General features: G+C 39.3%; 1 protein-coding gene across 3 annotated transcripts in view; it reads right to left on the bottom strand.

Moving 5' to 3' along the window:
- LOC136874068 (ras-related protein Rab-21) overlaps window positions 1-20,401 on the bottom strand; it is a 133,205-nt gene that overhangs the window by 38,116 nt on the left and 74,688 nt on the right. For all 3 annotated transcript variants that reach the window (XM_067147591.2, XM_068227648.1, XM_067147589.2), the window contains one exon: window positions 20,107-20,239. In XM_067147591.2, the coding sequence (XP_067003692.1) occupies window positions 20,107-20,239 (133 nt within the window). The remainder of the gene's footprint in view (window positions 1-20,106; window positions 20,240-20,401) is intronic.

The following is a 20,401-nucleotide window of genomic DNA, read 5'->3' as shown; positions in this document are numbered from 1 at the left end:
CAAGGGAGATGTTCAATAAATTTCCAATTTCTTTGCAAACATTTCAGAAAAGTCTAGGAAAACAACAGATAGGGAATCTGCCACCTGGGCGACTGCCCTAAATGCAGATCAGTAGTGACCGACTGATTGAAATGAACCTCTTGAAGTAGTGAAAAATTTTAAATATTTGGGCAGGATGATGTCACAAGATAGAAATCTGGATGGAGAAATTGATTTAAGAATACAGCAGTCTGCAAGTTTCTACCAGTGTGTGAGAGACATTGTATGGAACAAAAATGTGCCAATGAAGTGCAAGAAGGTTTTATACTCATCCTATTATAAACCTATACTGACCTATGATTCAGCAGTCTCGATGTTGACTAAAAGTAAGATACAAGCAGCTGAAATGAGGTTCTTGAGGAGCATACAGGGAAAGACAAGACAAGATATTATACGAAATGAGGAAATAAGGAGAAGTGTGGGAGTGTGTAAACGTCAAGAAGAAATTGATATAGCAAAGCTAAAATGGTCTGGACACATTATGAGAATGCCAGGAGAGAGAATACCAAAGAGGATATTCATGGACAGAGAGACTGCAAAGAGGCCTAGGGGACTGCCTAAAATGAGATGGAGGAGTTCTGTTGCGGACTGTATTGCAAATAGAGGAGTCGATAGCAATGAAGTACTGAAAGAGGAATGGTGGAAAGATAGAGTAAGGTGGAGGGCTTTGGTACAATACCCTATTCAGAAAGAGTCTGGAAAAGGGAATGGATGAAGCAGAAGAAGAAGAATATGAATTACTTCACTTAAAATGTAATTGGCACGATGATCAAATATGATTTGAATTTTAAAAACTACAACTTACTCCCTTTTAAAATGCGTACCACTGTATTTTACTCAGCACAACTGAAATAACATTTCCAAGCAAATTCTTTCTCTACTAGCCTCTATCTATTATGTCAACCCTCGAGCCAGTAGTTCATGTACTTCTTACTGGTTGCTGTGTACCACATTTTTTGCAGTACCTGTTTTATATAATCATCAAATATATACATTTAAACTACGAGGATTGGTGCAAAAGTCATGGCAACTATTTTTTTTCTTGTAGATATGTGAACGGATCACAAAAGTATAAGTATTGTGTGGAAGTTCTGCAGGCATAGTGTGTATGCAGAAAAACAGATGGCTCTGTGATAGCTGGCAGTAGCACAGCGAGGACTGTGAAATCAGTCAGTTGGTGAGTGTCGTGCGAGATGGAAGTAACCCGTGTTGAGCAGCACGCTTACATTAAAACAGCCGTTCTCCGAGGGAGAAATGCGATGGAATGTCACAGTGAATTAGTGGAAGCCCTTGGGAATAATGCCCTACCATACTGTACAATAGCACAGTGGGTAGGAAAGTTTCAGCAAGGACGTATGTGAACCAGTGATGAGCAACGTTCAGGACGACCTGTCAGTGTGCGGACCGACGTGGCACGTGCCGTCATCGAGCAGCCCCTGGATGATGACAGACGATGGACGTTACTAGAGTCAGAGAGGGTAAGGGTCATCGAGAAACGCACCGCACACAGGATATTGCGTAATGAGCTGAAACTGCGCAAATTCACATCGCGGTAGGTACCGCATGCACTGACAGAAGTTCAAAGGTGGGTGCGCTATGCAATATGCTCCGACCACCTTGCATGCTATTTAACGTTAAGAATTTCATTCTTCAGGTTCCGTATTGAATCAAGATTCACAACAGGACGGCGATCAATTCTTGTCACAATCACCATCGATGAATTTTGGGCCAGGGCATATGAACCAGAAGTGAAATGTCAGTTCGCGGAGTGGCGACATGCTGGATCATCAAGGAGGCAGAAGGTCCGTCAGGATCATTCCCCAGTCAAATTGATTGTGATCATCGCATATGACATCAGGGTGTCATTGTTTGCCACTTTGTTCCACATGGCAGAACAGTGATCGCACAGTATTACAGGGACTTCCTGGTGCGACAAGTACGACAGGTACGACGTGGCGTTTGAGAGAAGCGTCCGGATCTTGTGGACAGTGCAATAATCCTGCACGACAATGCAAAACCACATAAAGCAGAGTGTGTAGGGCAGCTACTGCGATGTTGGGGATGGGAAGAATTGGAGCACCCACCGTACTCTCCCGACATTTCACCTTGTGACTTTGATCTCATTCGAAAGATTGATTTGCAACACGAGAGGACATTGCTAACACTGTGCGCCAACAGGTGACCCGATTCACACATGGTGCGGCAAATGCCGAGGCAGATGGTACACAGCACCTCCCACATCGTTGACAGTGTGTGGTGTCGTTAGCAGGGGACTACTTTGAGGGTCTTTAGGGCCATATTTGTTACGTCAACTGTAGGTGTACTGTGTTGTCATTCCTTTGCACCGGGAAGGCCATATTGCCCTGTATACTACCGTAATAAATTAGTGAGTTACAATATTTCAGTGCTATTCAGTGTCCACACATGCAGTTAACAGCTTGTCCTTTCGTGTGTATATGTCACATTTTCCAACTGGACTGGTATCTTCAAGAAAAAAAGTTGCCATGACTTCTGCCCCAAACCTCGCATACCAACACTTTTCAAAACGAACTGAGGTTTCTTTTGTTACATGATTTGTATTTTTCCAAAATATTTTCATTTTGCAACTCTGCCCTTTTAAAGCTAATATGCAGTTTTTTAAAAGTGAGATTGTATTAGAAATAATATAAAAATTAGAAATTAGTCCTTTTGAAACTTATGAAAATATACCATATGTAGAGAATTTTATTTTCATAATATCCACACAAATTTTGAGAGAATACAGCTAATACTTTTGTCATTATCTGCAAAAGAGTAGTGGCTAGCTGATATGCTCTTTGTAGCCCAGTGAAGTGTTCTATTCACCTCAGTGTACAAAGCTGGTTTCACACCAAACACGTGCAGTCCATGTCTAGTCCGTCAACAGGAAAATCCAACAAGGAAATCTCCCTTTGTTTTAGGCTACCACAGCTCTATTTCATTCACACAGACCACGTCTCAGTAAAGTCAAAGATAAACCAGTCCCGTCAAATGGAAAGGGAACCAAACTGGGCTTGATTCTGATGCGTCAGTCCAGTCCAGTCTCAGTGATTTAACAACATGAGTCACATTCTGAGCAGTGTAGTTATTTAGCGTTTTTTCCTTCTTTCGTTTTGTGCATGAATCTGGAAAAATGGATTGCAAAAAACTAATTGAACTAGTGAGAACGAGAGGAGCTTTACAATGTGACGCACCCAAATCACTGCAATAGGGATATGATAGCTGCAATATGGAAAGATATAGCAGATCAGCTGGAAACTTCTGGTGAGTAAAAATAATTTTTAATAATACCTTTTATTTCAAATATTAATTTTTAACAATACCTTTCAAAATTCACGCAAGAGTTCTTAGTGTTTTTAAACTGAAAATTGGAGCGAAGTGGGAAGGCCTCGTCACTAACTAAATAAAATGGGATTGTCACATTTGTTCCAGGTATTTCTTGAGGACCAGGGATATCTAGTTTGTTCCGTATAAATGCCTTTCCCATAGACGACTCATTGAAAATGCTGCTGTCATTATTTCGGCCATAACCTCGAACATCGATCATTATGAAGTTGCTCTTTGCGCCAGCGATGGCCATTAAAACAAGCGAGTGAAAATGTTTGTAATTGAAATACTGAGAACCTGCTCGTGGAGGATGTTGAATGGCACAATGTTTCCCATCTATGCTGCCAATGCAGTTAGGAATTTGACACATATCACTGAATGATTCTGCAATCCTGAGCCAGTCCTGAGACATTGGTACAGCCATACATATTGGTTGTAGAATGTTTCATATTGCTTCATTCAGATCCGAAACGATGCCATGAACAGTACTCACTCACAAAACGTGTAGCTGAGGGATCTGAAACTCTCCCCAGTTGCCAAATATCTGAACATAAATATAAAGTAATAAAGCTAGTAGTAGCTATTAAAATATTAAAAAACAACCAAAATGATAACTGAAACGAATACAATGCATAATATAATAAAATAATGACTAAATCATTGGAAAAAATATTTATTTTTTAGATTTATTCCTTTTTGTTTTTCTTTATTGATTATTGATATTGTTCCAGATGTGGAGGCGAAAAACAAATGGCAAAACCTAAAAAGAAATTTCGTGAGGGAGCGCCGTAAACTAAAGACGGCAATTTCAGAGTCTGAGGCAGTTAGCCATTCTTCTCTGTGATGTCATTTTTGGATGAAAGCATTCGAATGAGGAAAAAGAAGGAAACGTTCCAGACGAAAGCGAACAGACAGCGACGACTGGAACTGCCCATGAAATTGGAATTCGCAAATAGCAAGCAATAACTGTGCAACTCCTACAGAAATCCATGCCAGTTGTGATACCTCAGGTGACCCACAGCTACAAGTCAGACCAGGAAATTCAAGGTCCACTGCTGAAACTACCGCGTCAAGGGGGAAGAAACGGAAACAGACCTGTAGCTCAGATCCTTTCCAACAGAACAATGATGGCCTAGGCCGCAACCGACGCTAAATCGGGAGGTTGTGGGTTCGGATCTCACTGGTTTCTGGTTGGCCATTTTTGTTCTGTACTTAACATCTCTTCAATACGTACTAAATGTACGTAACACGATCTAATAGGTTGAAAGTCGGTTTCGATTACAATGCGGTCGTAAAATTCAATATTCATCGGAAACATACTACTTCTGAAGATAAGACAGACAGGCGATATTTAGAACAACGGAAAAATTACCGTCAGCTGCTGGGGACAATAACGACCCAGATCTATTATTTTCAAAAGTTTGCTGCCACAAATCAAACGACTGAACTTAAATGGAGAACTTGAGTTTTAAAGTCGAGGTCGCTCAACTACTTCTGCGCAAACTCCAGCCAATTGTCCGTCCTTCACCTTCCTGCGAATCATTCCAAGCTTCGACCTCTAGTACTTACACAGAAACTGGCAATTTGCAAGATCAACAAATAGAGCAATTGTCCTCCTTTCCCCAATGCTATTATGAACAACAACCGCCTCCTGAGTAATAAAACACTTCTTTTTGAACTCAGCAGTTAGTAGTTATTTCCTTTTTCTTTTACACAATTTTCTTAAATGTCTGTACGATGTAATTATGTTAATATCATTGTAATTATAATATTTATGTTAAATATAATTTGTATTGACATTAATTTGTGTGGTATAATAAATACTAATTTGCATTGAAAGTAGTATTTGTGTTAACTTATTTTTAAAATATTGCTAGATGAAGCTCTGGTTGTATGGCCTTTCGGTATTTAGTGTTTTGCTTTTAACTTCCTTCCGAACCAGGTCATTTAGCTTCACAAAACTTTCATCTCTCATTCGGAAAAAAATTATAAAATTTGACGGATCGTTCACCAAGCCGGGAAACAAATGAGAGAAAGCACCATAGATATCCCTCCTGTAATTTATCGAATTAACCCACAATCGCAATCTTGTTTTTTTTTCGGGCGAACTATCCGGCGCAAAACTATAAATTTAACTAGCTCACCTTCCACTTACAAGGTAGAAGGAAAACTTAATTCCATCCACACCTTATCCTTTCTTCTGGGGATGTGACTGGACTGGACTTTTTTGGTTTGAAACCAAAGGACTTAACTAGACAGGCTTGGCCTTGACGGACCGAGACGTACCTAGCCGTGACTAGATTGACTTGTAAAGACTTCCTTGCTGTGAAACCAACCTAAGAGGCAGTCAAATGAAAACTGAACACCCACTACAACATGACCATAGAATGGTTTTATTCAAGAGTAATCACCAAAAGTGTTGGGGGACGAGCGTTGCTTTACGTCCGTAGGTGAAACCTTAAATTACCCTACACGTGTCCCCCGGGTGGTGCTAAGAAAGCAACGGCGAAGAGATGCGATCGAACTGTCTGAAAAGACCTCTCGGTCATAATGCACAGAGTAATGAAGAAATTGGTCCTTATCAGGACCCGGAAGCCTATAGCCAAAAAATCGGACCTTCAATTCGAATATGCCATCTTAACATCGAAGGCATCAGCAGACCAAAATGTGAGTGTCTAGCTAAAATTCTGAAAGGTCAACAGATTGATGTCATTGCGCTACAAGAAACTCATACAGCCAATGATATGCAACTAAGAACAAAGGGCAAGATCCCAGGCTTCAAATTAGTGGCTCACAATAATCACGAGATGTATGGCTTAGCTACCTATGTGAGAAACAATATTACTAACTACTCAGTAGTCGACTGTAGCTCAAGTGATGACATTTTCACCATCATAATTAAAATCAATAATCTAACAATAATGAACGTATATAAGCCACCAAACACAATGTGGCCCACTCCTCCTCTACCATCCTTACAACACCCAACCGTAATCATAGGGGACTTCAACAGTCATCACACATGTTGGGGCTATCAACAAAATGATCTAAATGGGGAGGCAATTGTTGACTGGATGGACATGGAAAATCTTAAACTAATCTACGATGCTAAAGAAAAAGGAACCTTCTTCTCCGCCCGATGGGGTAAGGAATATACTCCAGACCTTTCCTTCATAACCCAATCCCCAAACTCTCTTAACCAGATACTTCGCTCAGTTCTCAACAGTTTCCCTCATAGTCAACACCGGCCTGTCATACTCCAAATTGGCATGTATATTCCTGTCATTCGATCTTATCCGAAACCTAGATGGAACTTTTAAAAAGCTAATTGGAAAAAATTTAAAGCACAAACTGATGCAAATATAAGATGGATTAAGCCAATCTTTAATAACTATGACAGATTTGTTGGAGTTATAAAAGGTGCTGCTCGGCGCTGCATTCCAAGAGGGTGCCGTAAGGAATATATTCCTGAATGGACTGCAGAGAGTGTGAGCCTTCTTAAGGAATTTGAGGAAAATGGCAACAATGAAACAGCCACAAAACTTATTCAATCACTGAATGACAATAGAAAACAAATTTGGAATGACACTGTGTCATCTCTTGATTTTACCCACTCAAGTAGAAAGGCTTGGTCTCTCATTAGAAAGCTTGACTCATCAAAGCCAGCTGGTAGACAGAAACTGAGTGTTAACATTAATGATATAGCCAAACACATGATCTCTATCTCAAATATCAATAGAGATAAACAAGTTGTAAGGGAAATCCGGTCAGCACTGAAATATAAAAAGCAATTAGCAAAACAACAATCATCTCAATTCTCTTGTCCTTTCACAAGAGAGGAAACCCTAGAAGGCATCAAGAACATAAAATCCGGGAAAGCAGCAGGTATAGACGGCATCTATCCTGAATTCCTGCAACATCTTGGACCTGCAACAATCACTTGGCTCACCAAATTCTTCTCCAATATTTTGGAGACAGGTAACCTTCCTTCACTATTCAAGAAGACCAAAGTAATATCGATCTTGAAACCCAACAAGGACCCTCTGAGAGTGGAAAGCTACAGACCCATTGCACTGCTAAGTGTTACTCTAAAGCTCCTGGAAAGACTAATATACAATAGGATCTCAGAAACCATCAATAATCTCCTTCCCACAGAACAAGCTGGCTTCAGACCTGGAAGAAATTGCGCTGACCAAATTTTTGCATTGACCTCTCATATTGAAAATGGATTTGAGAATCGGAAGATTAGTATGGCTGTCTTCTTAGACTTATACTGTTTGGCGAGAAGGGCTCCTGCTAAAACTTATCTCTGCCATCCCCTCTTTCAAGCTTACAAATCTTATTGGCAATATGATTAGCAACAGAAACTTTCAGATCTTCTCGGATGATGCAGTAAGCAAAACCTACAAACTGAATGATGGACTTCCACAAGGATCTGTTTTGGCACCCTTACTTTTCAACCTCTACACTGCTGACTTACCAGCAACTAAGTCCAGGAAATTTATTTACGCAGATGACATACTACTGGTTAGCCAAACACCAAGTTTTCCAGAAGCTGAACAAATTCTTACAGCAGATCTAAAAAAAACTAGATACATACTTCCAAAAGTGGTGCCTCCGTCCAAATCTCCAAAAGACTGTCGCATCTGTGTTTCATCTCAGAAATAAATTTGCCAACTACAAGCCTACAATAACATTCAGAAATCAATCCTTACAACACTGTCCCTTCCCAAAATACTTAGGTGTCACATTAGACAGATCCCTAACATATAAACATCATATTAACAACACAGCCGCCAAGATCAAAAGTCGGAATAATATTCTTCAAAAATTAGCCGGCACATCCTGGGGTGCTAACAACCAAGTGTTGAGATCTACTGCTCTAGCTCTTTGCTATTCAGTTGCCGAATATTGCGCTTCAACTTGGCTGAACAGCGCTCATACTGCGAAGATTGATGCTCAACTAAATCAAGCAATGCGCATCATAACTGGTTGTATTCGCTCTACAAACGTGGCCTGGCTGCCTACACTCAGTAATATTCCACCGCCTTGCTTAAGAAGGTCTGAAGCTCTTCTAAAACTGTGGAAGAAGACCAGCCTGGACTCCAACCTCCCCGTTCACCAGGATATTACTCAACCTGCCCCTCCACGACTTAAGTCTAGATCTCCACCCTGGCGCACTGCACTTACACTGGAAGAATCTGGGTTCTCCATCACGAATGCCTGGTTACACCATTGGCAGCAGTCTTCTGTTCCCAATCAACATCTTGTGACTCTACCTCATGTTCAACCTCCCGGATTCCATCTACCCAGACGTCAATGGAGGACTCTAAACAGGATAAGAGTCAATCAAGGAAGATGCGGCTATACTCTTTATAAATGGGGCTGGCAGAAGTCTTCTGGGTGTGATTGTGGAGCTACCTCACAGACCATCCACCACGTAATTGCCGAGTGTCCACAGAGAGCATTTCAAGGTTCTTTGGAGGACATTCATAATGCAACTGAGGAGGCCTTAAAATGGATCAATGGACTTGATTTGGAACTATAGGCTTCTGCTTGTATATATTGTGTATATATTGTATACTTATTTATATAATCTATCTGTGCACATCATACGATAAATAAATAATAACCAAAAGTGTTAATGCATTTATCCCACTGGGAGACAAGATGATCAATTCCAGTCTTGTAGAAAGAGGTAAGTCGCTGACTGATCCACGAAGGCACACGCTTGCATTTCCTCGTCCGACGTCCACGAATGTCTTTCTTCCTCCACGATTCGTTGGTTTTCCCAAATAATGCCATTAATCCGCCCTGTCACATCAGGAGTAATGGCTTGATGGGCCTGTCCTGGAAGCGCATCACCTTGCAGTGTCCAATGTCCAATAACAGACCAACTACACTGGTATTATAAATTTACTCATTCAGGACAAATATTTCAGGTTCCCTAAGGGATGGCCACGCAGGCATCAATTTTTGGAAATGAGAAAGCTCTCATAGTGCACTGGCACTGCCGATGCCTGTAAGTAGCCTATGCAGTGGCCTCCATGGTATGCACTAGGCATGTGTCTTGGTGGGTGTGCTATTTACCAACTCATGAATCCAATTTAGCACACTGGGGCGAAACGTTGGCAACCAGGAATGAGTTAGCTGAAAATTTATGTCCAATAACAGACCAACTATGCTGGTATTATAAATTTACTCATTCGGGACAAATTCTTTCAGGTTCCCTACGGGAATCCACATCTATGTCATGTGTGTGTTATGGTGTTCAGTTTTCATTTAATTGCCCCTTATAATCTGATGGCAATAGCCTTCAAAACTTCAATAAAACTATTAGCTGAATTAATATTATTTACAATTCATGTTTCATCATGATTTAATAAATAAATAAAAAACTTTAAAAAGCTTCTTCAGCTTATCCCAGTTATTTCTGGGGTTGCTAGAGCCATCCAGGCTCATTTTGATTTTGACCAGGGGTTTAAGGGTAGATGCCCTTCCTCAAACCACAACTACTTTTGAGATCAAGATCTCAACCCAGGATCGACCGGGATTTGAACCTCAGCCTTAGCATATGGATTTAGGTTCTTTTCAGTTAGGCTTAGTTCATTATGCCGATCACTCCAACCAAAGAAAAAACTATCATCATAAACCAGATTCATCATGTTAGTTTACAGATATACTTCATTCTCTCTCAATATCTAGCAGTTATTGCCAGTAAAGAAGACCTATTCATAAATCAATAGCAGAGGAGATGTTGATCTATCATCAGCTATCAATTCTTCAGTTAAAACAGTAAAACATAAAACACCTTTGAAAAACTGACTGCCAGTTCTATAACCTTTACCTTGCAATCCCTACAAAAATCTACAAGCAAAAATTATAAGAAATTTTAAATCTATTATCTGTCACAGTTTTACCCGAATTGATAATACTAAGCCCATCTTTATTAACAAAGGTTTGATAAAAGTAGCTTTAATCATAGTTTGCAGTATTGTAAAATAAATCTTAACTAATCAGAAACAAAGCATCTCTAGCGGCATTATTACATAAAACAAATTCACAAAGCATCAGTTTTTACAGAAGTACAGTATAGTGAATCTATTTTCAGAGAGAATATGGAAAAGGAAAAAGTACTATAGAGTATAACTACATAAGATTTTGAGGAAACTTCAGCAGCTACTTTCAAGAAATTCAGTACCGTAAATTTATTACAGAATTAATTTACAGAGTTAACAAAAGCACTGATCATTACATGAATGGTCCTTTGTACAAAAGTAATACTGAAAGTAATGTGCATTTAAAATAGTCAGAAATTATCAATACTGTATATCCAAGTACAAAAATTTACAGGCGTAACACAACACACTTAGGTTTCATGCCATCACTGATTTCAATTATGGGAGCACAGGCCGTTGCTGCAAATTGGCTGGCAGTTAATTTCTGTTCCGGCAATGTGCTGTCCCTGAAGGACTAGTTAACATATCTCTGCTGCTGTAAACAACAACAACAACAACAATATTGGCTATATGTCCCACTAACTACTTTTACGGTTTTCAACAATACCGAGGTGTCAGAATTTTGTCACACAGAAATTCTTCAACATGCCTGTAAATCCCGACATGAGGCTGACATATCTGAGCACCTTCAAATACCACCAGACTGAGCCAGGATTGAACCCACCAACATGACAGCAGATGATCAGCGTTCTACCGCCTGAGCTACTCAGGCCGGCAGCTGAAATTCACTACAGACTAGCATGCACATGGAGATGTTTGCAAGGGCACTATCAGTGTTAGGAGATGGGGGAAATACTGCACATTTGGTAACCTAAGATCACTCTCTTAGCAGTTGCTATCAAACTGCCTTCACCGAAAGTAGATTAGAAAGAGATGACAATATCACTGAGGAAGATAGAAGTGTCTCAGTGGATACAATTGTAGCAAAAGTGGTAATTTGAAACAGTGCAATAGATAACTTGATTTCAAGCTCAGACTACTGAAATTCTGTAATCATTGGGTCACACTTTTACTGATGAAAGTTCCAGCACTGCTGATGAACGGCAGCTAACCATCTTCCACAATAAAAAGATCTGGAAATTTCAGAGAAAAACAGCAACTCAAGACCTCCTTTAGAGATATCAAAATAAAGATTACTTTTTACAGAGCACTGTGATAGGTAATGAAAGATGGTTATACCCGTATAAACCAGAACAAAACGGCAGAGCATGGAATAACCCTATCGGAATTTATCAGGGGGGAAAGAAAGAAAGAAAGAAAGAAAAAATCTTGAAAGGGAAACGTTACACGTGCTACATTCAAGCACTTTAAATACTCTTACTTGTTGTGCGTGTCCTCCGCCGCCTGCAAGCTCCGCAACCCGCAAGCGCACCGACGTTTCTAGATACCATGAAGTGTGGACGGCAGCGCGCTGATGTAATCGTGTGATGTCAGCCAGCAGGTATAAATTGGGCGACATCATCTCCACTCGAGGCACTCCACAGTGTCCAGCAATCAGACTACACCGTATGTCAGACACGGAGGTACCCTCTTAAAAAAGTGTACTGAACAGGTGGACTAATTCTGATTGGGAGGTCTCACCTCAGGACATCTTCGCCTCAAGTTATCCTGCCTCCCGTATCACCAACGTACGTCCTGCCTAGCATTCTGCTACTCATGAACTTTACTCCAAGTTCCCTTTATAACTCTCCAAACTACAGATAGTCATCAGCTATCACGGACATTCATTCCTTCGGATATGCTATCTTATCAAGATAGATATCATTGTACATATAAGAATCCAAGTGTGTATATTTCTCAGACCATCAGTCAACTAGTTTATGTTATTTAACGTGTACAGCACTTCAAGCAGCAAGTTAAATTTCGTTCATTTTTGTACATGCTGTGTGAATATTTACAAACTAATAAACTTTTATGTTGTGCTTTGTATATCGTGGTTCTTGTATACAACAATAGTTTATTTTGTTCCCTTAATACTTATGTTTTTTCTCTGTAAACTTTAATCTGATAGTCTCTAATATTTTGTTCTTTTGCCAACACGTTGCAGCAACATGCATATTTCGATACTCTGTTCTTTCTTTTTCTCTTGGGTTTTTTGTCTTCCTGTTGTGTGGGTTTTGACCATAAAAGGAAACATGGTGGACCAAATTTATTATACTGTATTTTTATGTTATAAGAAAGTCTACTCTCATTTAAAATGATTGCATCACGTCTGCTCACGACAGACATGCTGTTATTTCTCTCTATATTTGCTGCAGCAACGCGAGTTTTATGTTACGGTATATTTAACTTTTGTTGTAATTTCCTTTTCTGTTAGGCTATATGCTTCCTTAGCATCTGAATGACTTTGGTTCATTCTTTTTTTATTGTATTTCCTTTTTATCTGAAAGGAGTCTTGTGTGTGTTTTCTGTTATGTTTTTAAATGCTCTTTTTGTTCGATTTCTGACATTATGCTAGGCTTACATTTTTGTTTACATTTTGATGTGTGTGATGATATATAAGAGAACCTTGTCAATCTACATTCTTCTCACTACATCTAGATCTATTTGCCGCATGACTCACCGAAGTATTTAACTTGCTGGTGTATATCCTTGATACCTTTCCTATAGCTTTCGGGGCTGACAGGCAGGGGCTTTATGTGATATGTGTCTAGTATGGTTTTGTCTAGGAGGTTATGGTTACTGTTGGGGGTGGTTGTTTGGTTTTAACCATCTGTTTTATGTCGCACCAAACTAGATAGGTCTTAAGGTGACGTTGGGATAGGAAAAGGCCAGGAATGGGAAGGAAGAGACCATGGCCTTAATTAAGGTACATTCCCAGCATTAGTCTGGTGTGAAAAATGGGACACCACACAAAAAAACCATACTCAGGACTGCCAACAGTGGGGTTCAAACCCACTATCTCCTGAATAAAAGTTGATAGCTACGTGACCCAAGCCGCAGGCCATTTGCTCGGTTGTTGGTGCCTTTAGAGATACATTCATAAAAAGAGTCTGTCGTGCATCATCCTCTGGTAAAGTGTGAAAAATGATATTCATGTCATTGGAGATAGTTTCTCTCATATGGGCAGCTCTTGTGCTTTCATGTGAATGATGTCTGAGTGGGGAGAAACGAATGCTTAATAGTCCATCAAGAATTTTCTTTCCTTCATTTGGGTTCGGTGTACTTCACATTCTTATATTTAGGTTACCTGACTTCTGTGTTCTTTAATTCATGGGCGGTATTAGGCTGGATGCCAAGAAGCATTTGGATTTATTTTCCTATATATTATTGCACCACCATGTTTGTTTTCCACGGAACTCTATGTTCTTTGCGCCCATTGCTTGCACCATCCCCTCCAGGAATATTTTCGTTTTATACTGCTTCTGGAATTGGTGATTGTTGTGGAGGTGTGTACGAGGTTTGTTATGGAAAGGAGTGGACGTTGGAAGCATCCTTTCTATACTCTGATTTAATATTTGTGAGTGATCATATAATGACTTACTGGAGCGGAATTTGATTTGATGACTGACTGTTGCTGCAGTCTTCGTATTACATACAAGGTTGTAATCTGTATGTATAATACACAATGTGATATTAAAATTATAAAATTTTTATTTACAACTACCTACTGTATTCAATACAATACAATATACTCATTGGATTATAGTATAATCATCAAATATCTTATATAATGGGACATGTTTCGTTCGGCATAGCAAACATCAGCCATTAATGCACAAAGACTAGGTCAGGGCCCCGAGTTTAAAAATGATCAAAATAGTATCCCCGTATCAAAAGAGTAGCCATTTTAGATATATAGAAAAATGATAGTCACAGTGTACTAGCATCCCTTAATGAGCTTGAAAATGATATCAAGTTCACTAAGGAAGATGAAGTCAATGGTTCTTTTAACTTCTAAGATTTAAATATCTTAAGAGAGAATAATAAATTCATTTTTCAAATATATAGAAAGCCTTCTTGTGCCCCCGTTACTATAAGAAACGATTCCTTACAACCGCAACCCCATAAACAGGCTGCATTTTTTAGTCTTGTTTATAGAGCGTTAAAGATCCTGCTTACAATTGAAAATCGTAACAAAGAACTAAATTACATCAAGGATTTGGCCAGAATTAATGGCTATAATCCATTGATAATTAATAAAATCATCAACAAGATAAAATTAAGAAATGCAACCAAGTTGATCCAGGACAAGCCTAAGAAGACAAAATTTGCTGCTTTTACTTATACGAACCCAGGCTTATTTCAAGTCACTCACTAAAGAAATATATCAATATCGCTTATAGAACCGGGTACACGAACCATAACATATTCTTCAACTCTAAACAGTTAACATTAATTACAATAAATTCTCGAACTCTGGTATCTATAGACTTAAATGTACCCATTGCAGGTTTTCTTATATCAGACAGAATGGACATAGCTTTTTTACCAGATACCTTGAACATTATAACGCTTCAAAACATAAGTATACTGCCATGAGCACCCATATGGAAGAGACTGGAAGTTTTATGATAATTGAAAAAGATCTTCAAATCTTAAAATATATTAATAAAAGGAAGCTTACGACAGAGTTTGAGAACACTTACATATTTTAGACCAGCACTTTAATGGCAATCAAAACAATCAGAAACTAAAAGTCCAAAAATCAAAAAATTCCAGAACTACTCTCTCTTTTCAATATAAATAAAAATAATTTCATGAATATCTTTAATTATAAAACTGCTAACAAAATTTCTTCTGTAACAACAGCTACTGTTCCACCATACCTTCATGCTACATCCCCTCCGCGTACATCTGACCTGCCCAAGGCATCGCCCCCCCAACCCCCCTCCTCACATGGCTCACTCCCCGCATCTACGTATACATATGTACAAAACAACACTAGAAGCAGTAATAAAGCTACTTGCCAGTTTGCTTCACGCAGCCAACGCTAGCAGACACCTCATACCAGCTCTAGGGGTAAGCTCCCTTTTCAATTTCTCCTTTTTGTCTTCCGTCATTAACTCAACTTTCATTACCCTTTCCTTTCTTTCTTTTTCAGATTCAAACTCCAATATGCACGATAATCTGCTCTTTTTCACCTAAGGATTGCTAGAACTCCCCCATGTTCAAGACTGCCGTTAATTTATAAGGAGTCACTATTTGGCGTTCCACGTCACATACAGTTTCCTAGTCTTATTGCTAGCATGTGCACATTGATTAGCTTAACTTGAACTCTCGTGTTATCAAGATTGCGTCTCTCCTATGGAATTCACAACTGTTGGTGTTCACGTCATACGTAAACCTTTGTCTGTACTGCTGTTATGTGCCTTTTGACTGGTTCGACTTGGACGCGCGATGATTCAATGAACCCTATTTTAATGGAAATTCTAAGTTTCCATGGAAGGAATTAGATATTTTTCCACCAATAGAGCATGCTGTGCCTCTTATAATGGGCTTCTGATAAGTTCACCTGCATACACCCCAGCGTCAGTGGGTAGGGTCTGACACATTCCACTCTGATGAATCTAGTGTCAGACCTAAGACGAAACGCTGGTTAATAGAGCAAACACCTGAAAAAGCCTTATACCCTATTTTAACTCTTGTTTTCAATTAATTTGAAGGAATTCCAACCTCACAATTTTTAATTTAATCCATGCTTCACGTGTTGACGTATATTTTAATATCCACAATGTCTATTGTCATATTTTAACAACCCAATGATTGTTTTTAATTTGCACATATTTTTTTTACAATCTGAAGTCTATTGTTCATATTGTGTTGATTGTTGATGATCACTCTTTTATTATGTCACCGTTACTCTTTTGATATGAGGATATTATTTTGATCCTTCTTAAACTCAGGGCCCTGACCTAGTCTATGTGCATTAATGGCTGATGATGTTCACTATGCCGAACGAAACATGTCCCATTATTTAAGATACTTCATTATTATAATCCAATGAATATATTATAATGTACTGAATAGGTGGTTGAAAATAAAAATTTTCCTTACAGAAAGCTGATAATGATAAGTAATGGAATATTATGTCATTTTTCTTATCCTTATATTTTCTTGTCATTTTTACTTAATTTACTTATAATAAATTTTGGTTTAATTTAAGACCTCTTATTTAGCAGCTTTGTACTTAGTGTATGAGTTAGACATTTCGTCTCTTACTTATGAGGATAGCTGAATCCTAATTCAGACAGTGCACTGCTATTTGTCAAATACTACCTACGCTGCAGCGTTTGCAACTGCTCTTTTAACCTTTTGCTTTCGTTATGCATTGTTTCTGGTAGCAACTGGGTGGGGGTTTCAAAGATCATTCTTCAATAAGAGACCCTCTCTCTGTTCAAAACTGGGAAAATACAGTGGAAGTTCTGCCACACCCAGCCTAAAGTCCCATCATGGCACCCTCCATCATCATCATCATCATCATTTTACAGTTCCAGTTTCCTGGGTACTGCTGGCGAGCCTCTTCCATTCTGTCTTATTGAGATACATTCTGTTATTAATGACGTCCTCCAGTGTCCTTCCCTGATCTGCAATGTCCATCTTTACAATGTCCATCCAGTGAGTTCTTGGTCTTCCCACCACCCGTTTCCCTGCCACATGTCGCTCCAAGTTAACATATGCTGTCCTTGTTGACTTCATCCTCATTATATGCCCAAACCACCTCAGTCTGGACATGCTGATCTGACCTAACAATGATGTAACAATCCCAGCTTCCTTCCTAACCACATTATTCCTCAACTTGTCCAGTTTGGTTTTTTGAATTGTGGACCTAAAGAACTTCATCTTGGATACCTGCAACCTTGATGAGTCTGTCTTAGTGAGGGTGCAGGTTTCAATACCATAGGTTAAGATTGGTATGAAGGGATCCCAGAGGAGTGTTTGTACTTGCTGGTAAAAGTGAGAGCTCTTCTGCACTCTATTTACCACCTCCTTTGTGGCTAGTGTACCTCGAGATATTACACTACTGAGGTATGTAAAGCTTTACACACTTTCTAGTGGATGGTTTCCTAGCAAGATGTTTGCTGGTCGTCTCTCTCTGTTTATTGCCATTACTACTGTTTTGAGTTCTCTTATCTTGAAATTGAACTCCTGGAACTTAACCTTCCATTCAGCGAGTCTCGACTGTACTTGTTCCTCAGTTTCTCCCCAGATCATAACATCAGCAAAGGCCATTGCATTTAGTTCACCAGAGGTTTTCTTGATGTTCTTCATTATGTCATCCATGATGGTGATAAACAATAATGGGGATAGTGCACTGCCTTGCTGGACTCCAATTTCGGTCTTGATGAATGTCTGTCACCCAATCGCACACATTGGTGCAGTTTTCATACAGCATCTGAACATTCCTCACCAGTCCCTCTGGCACATTCCTTTTTCTCAGGCATTCCCATATCTTCTCTCTTGTAATGCTATCATATGCCTTCTCAATGTCAAAGAAAACCGTAAACAGATCTTTGCTTTTCTCCCAATATTTTCCCATTAACATATGGACACTGAAGATTAGGTCTGTTATGGACCTGTTAGGCCTGGCCAACACGCAATTTCATTTTAATGATTCTGTCACTCATAACTTATACCTGCCTGTACATCATCATCTTTGTGGAGAATGAAAGCAACTCCATTTCTTGCTTCATTAGGGTTCCCACTCTCGTACAATATATAACTATTTCGTAAGTTTTTCTTTCCTGAATGTTTCCATTTTGTCTCACTCAACCCTAAAATCCCAAGTGTACATCTGTCCATGAAGTCTACAATTTCTTTGCATTTACCAGTAAGGGTGAGGATATTGAGGGTTCCAATTCTGAGTCGTTTCTTCCCGTGGAATGTTGGTCTCTTCCTGCATCCCCGATGAGCTTCGGCTTGTTGGCCGTCATAAGTTTGTAAGTTGCCTGAAGAGTTGTTGTTGGGTCTGGTAATTTTAATACTTTTACATCCAAGGCTTGTCTTGGTTTTGAAAGCAACAAACTCAACTCTGTTCAGCTGACTTGCTAGGCCTAACACTGTAGAGGATTTTCTGTAGGGATAATCTCCCTTAGCCTTTGGCAGTCCCCTGCCACATCTGCAAGGCAACAGCGTTTTGGTGAATTTGTGTGCCATTTCCTACACAAAGGCTTCACCAAGCCTCCAAAAGGAGAACTCCTTCACCCTTAGTCGTTTGTTCTCCCTCAGTTTGTAGAGTTTGGTACTGTCCGCCCAACCCTCAGCCAGGCAGCCGCAGGTAGTACAGTCTTTTGTATCGGTTGTAATTAAATAGTTGCCACTATTAATGTTCCAACTCTCGTGTATCCTTTCTTTCCTCTAAAGCAGTTTTAATAGAATTTTTTGTTTTGTTTTTACAATTGGTTTTACAGTTTGCAATTATAGGATTGGAAGTCTCCACCTATTCAATACTTGTTATAACATTTGAATTGGTTTTACATCGCACCGACACAGATAGGTCTTACAGCAACGATGGGATAGAAGAAAGGTTAGGCTGGAAATGAAGTGGCCATGGCTTTAAGGTTCAGCCCCAGCATTTTTCTGGTATGAAAATGGGAAATCATGGAAAACCATTTCAGGGCTGCTAACAGTGGGGTTCGAATCTACATTTTCCCGAATGCAGGCTCACAGCCGCACGCCCAACTCACTTGGTTTTGTTATATATATATATATATAGGTATGTTCTCTACATCTGTAATAAATTTACTGTGACTTTCACTGCACACCTCACGACTGCACAGAGGTGGGATCAGCAGTTTTTTCCACTGAGGACTTAGCGAGTCGGCCATGCGGTCAGGGTCACGTAGCTGTAAGCTTGCGTTCAGAAGATGATGGGTTCGAATCTCACCGTCGGCAATCCTGAAGATGGTTTTTCATGGCTTCCCATTTTCACACCAGGCAAATGCTGGGGCTGTACCTTAATTAAGGCCATGGTTGCTTCCTTTTCAATCCTATCCCTTCCCCATAGTTGTGTTGCCGAAAACCTTGAATGTGTTAGTACAAAACTAAACTGCTACCAAACAAAACAAAAGGAAAGTATCCACTGTGAAACTCAAAAACAACTAGGACAATCAAAATTGCATCACTTTTCATCATATAAATGTACAAACAAGTGCTATTGCCACAAGAAAGAACTGAGAAAGGAGTTCCTTCCGATAATTTTGAAGTTGCACACATGAACATGGATCAGATGATATATGTAAAATACACGGAGGTGACAATAGTTATTCTCTTCAAAAGAAAGAGAAATATACAGAGCAGAGAACAAGTTTACAAACATCACAGTGTTGGAGGAGGAGTGGTGGAAAGGCCGCAGAAAGTGGAGAGGAACCATATTTGCCCCTACCCGGCTACAGCTGGATAAAGGGAAATGACGATGATGATGATGATGATGATGATGATAAAAAATAATCCTAATGAACTCTGAACTACGGCTCGTAAACGAATAAATACCTTTCCCTAAACAAATCAGTTGAAAACCGAGTGTCAAGTATACCAATATGCACAGAAATAATAAGAACCAATGAGGGTCTAAAAACATGGTTTGAAGTTCAAGGTTAAATTCAGTTTGTGATTTCAGGTACTTCTGTTAAAAAAATATCAACAAATTTAATACATTAATACAATGAGGAAGAAAAACCAGTAAAATCAGAAGAAGAAAAAGCAAAATAATGAACAATTCACTATGCTGGAAGACAGTAAGGTATTAAATTAAATTCCTTACCTTTGACCCATGACTTAATTGACGTAAATGTGTGATACTGAGTGATGTCAAACACTAAAAGAGCTGCATTGGCATTACGATAATACATTGGTGCCATGGACCGAAACCTCTCCTGTCCAGCAGTATCCCATACCTGGAAAGGAACATCAGAAGAAAATAACATTCTGAGCATTGAGATACAAATAATTCATTGGGGGAGGATAACTTCAAAAGTATTAGGAATTGCAAGGGCTTACTACAAATTTTATACCGTTTCATACTGTAATAAAACATTATCTAAAATTTTAAAAAAATG

The sequence above is a fragment of the Anabrus simplex genome, chromosome 5 (assembly GCF_040414725.1).
Source record: "Anabrus simplex isolate iqAnaSimp1 chromosome 5, ASM4041472v1, whole genome shotgun sequence".
In the NCBI taxonomy this organism is placed as follows: Eukaryota; Metazoa; Arthropoda; class Insecta; order Orthoptera; family Tettigoniidae; genus Anabrus; species Anabrus simplex.
Note: the sequence above shows the minus strand (reverse complement) of the source record. Positions and strands in the feature narration are given on the sequence as shown.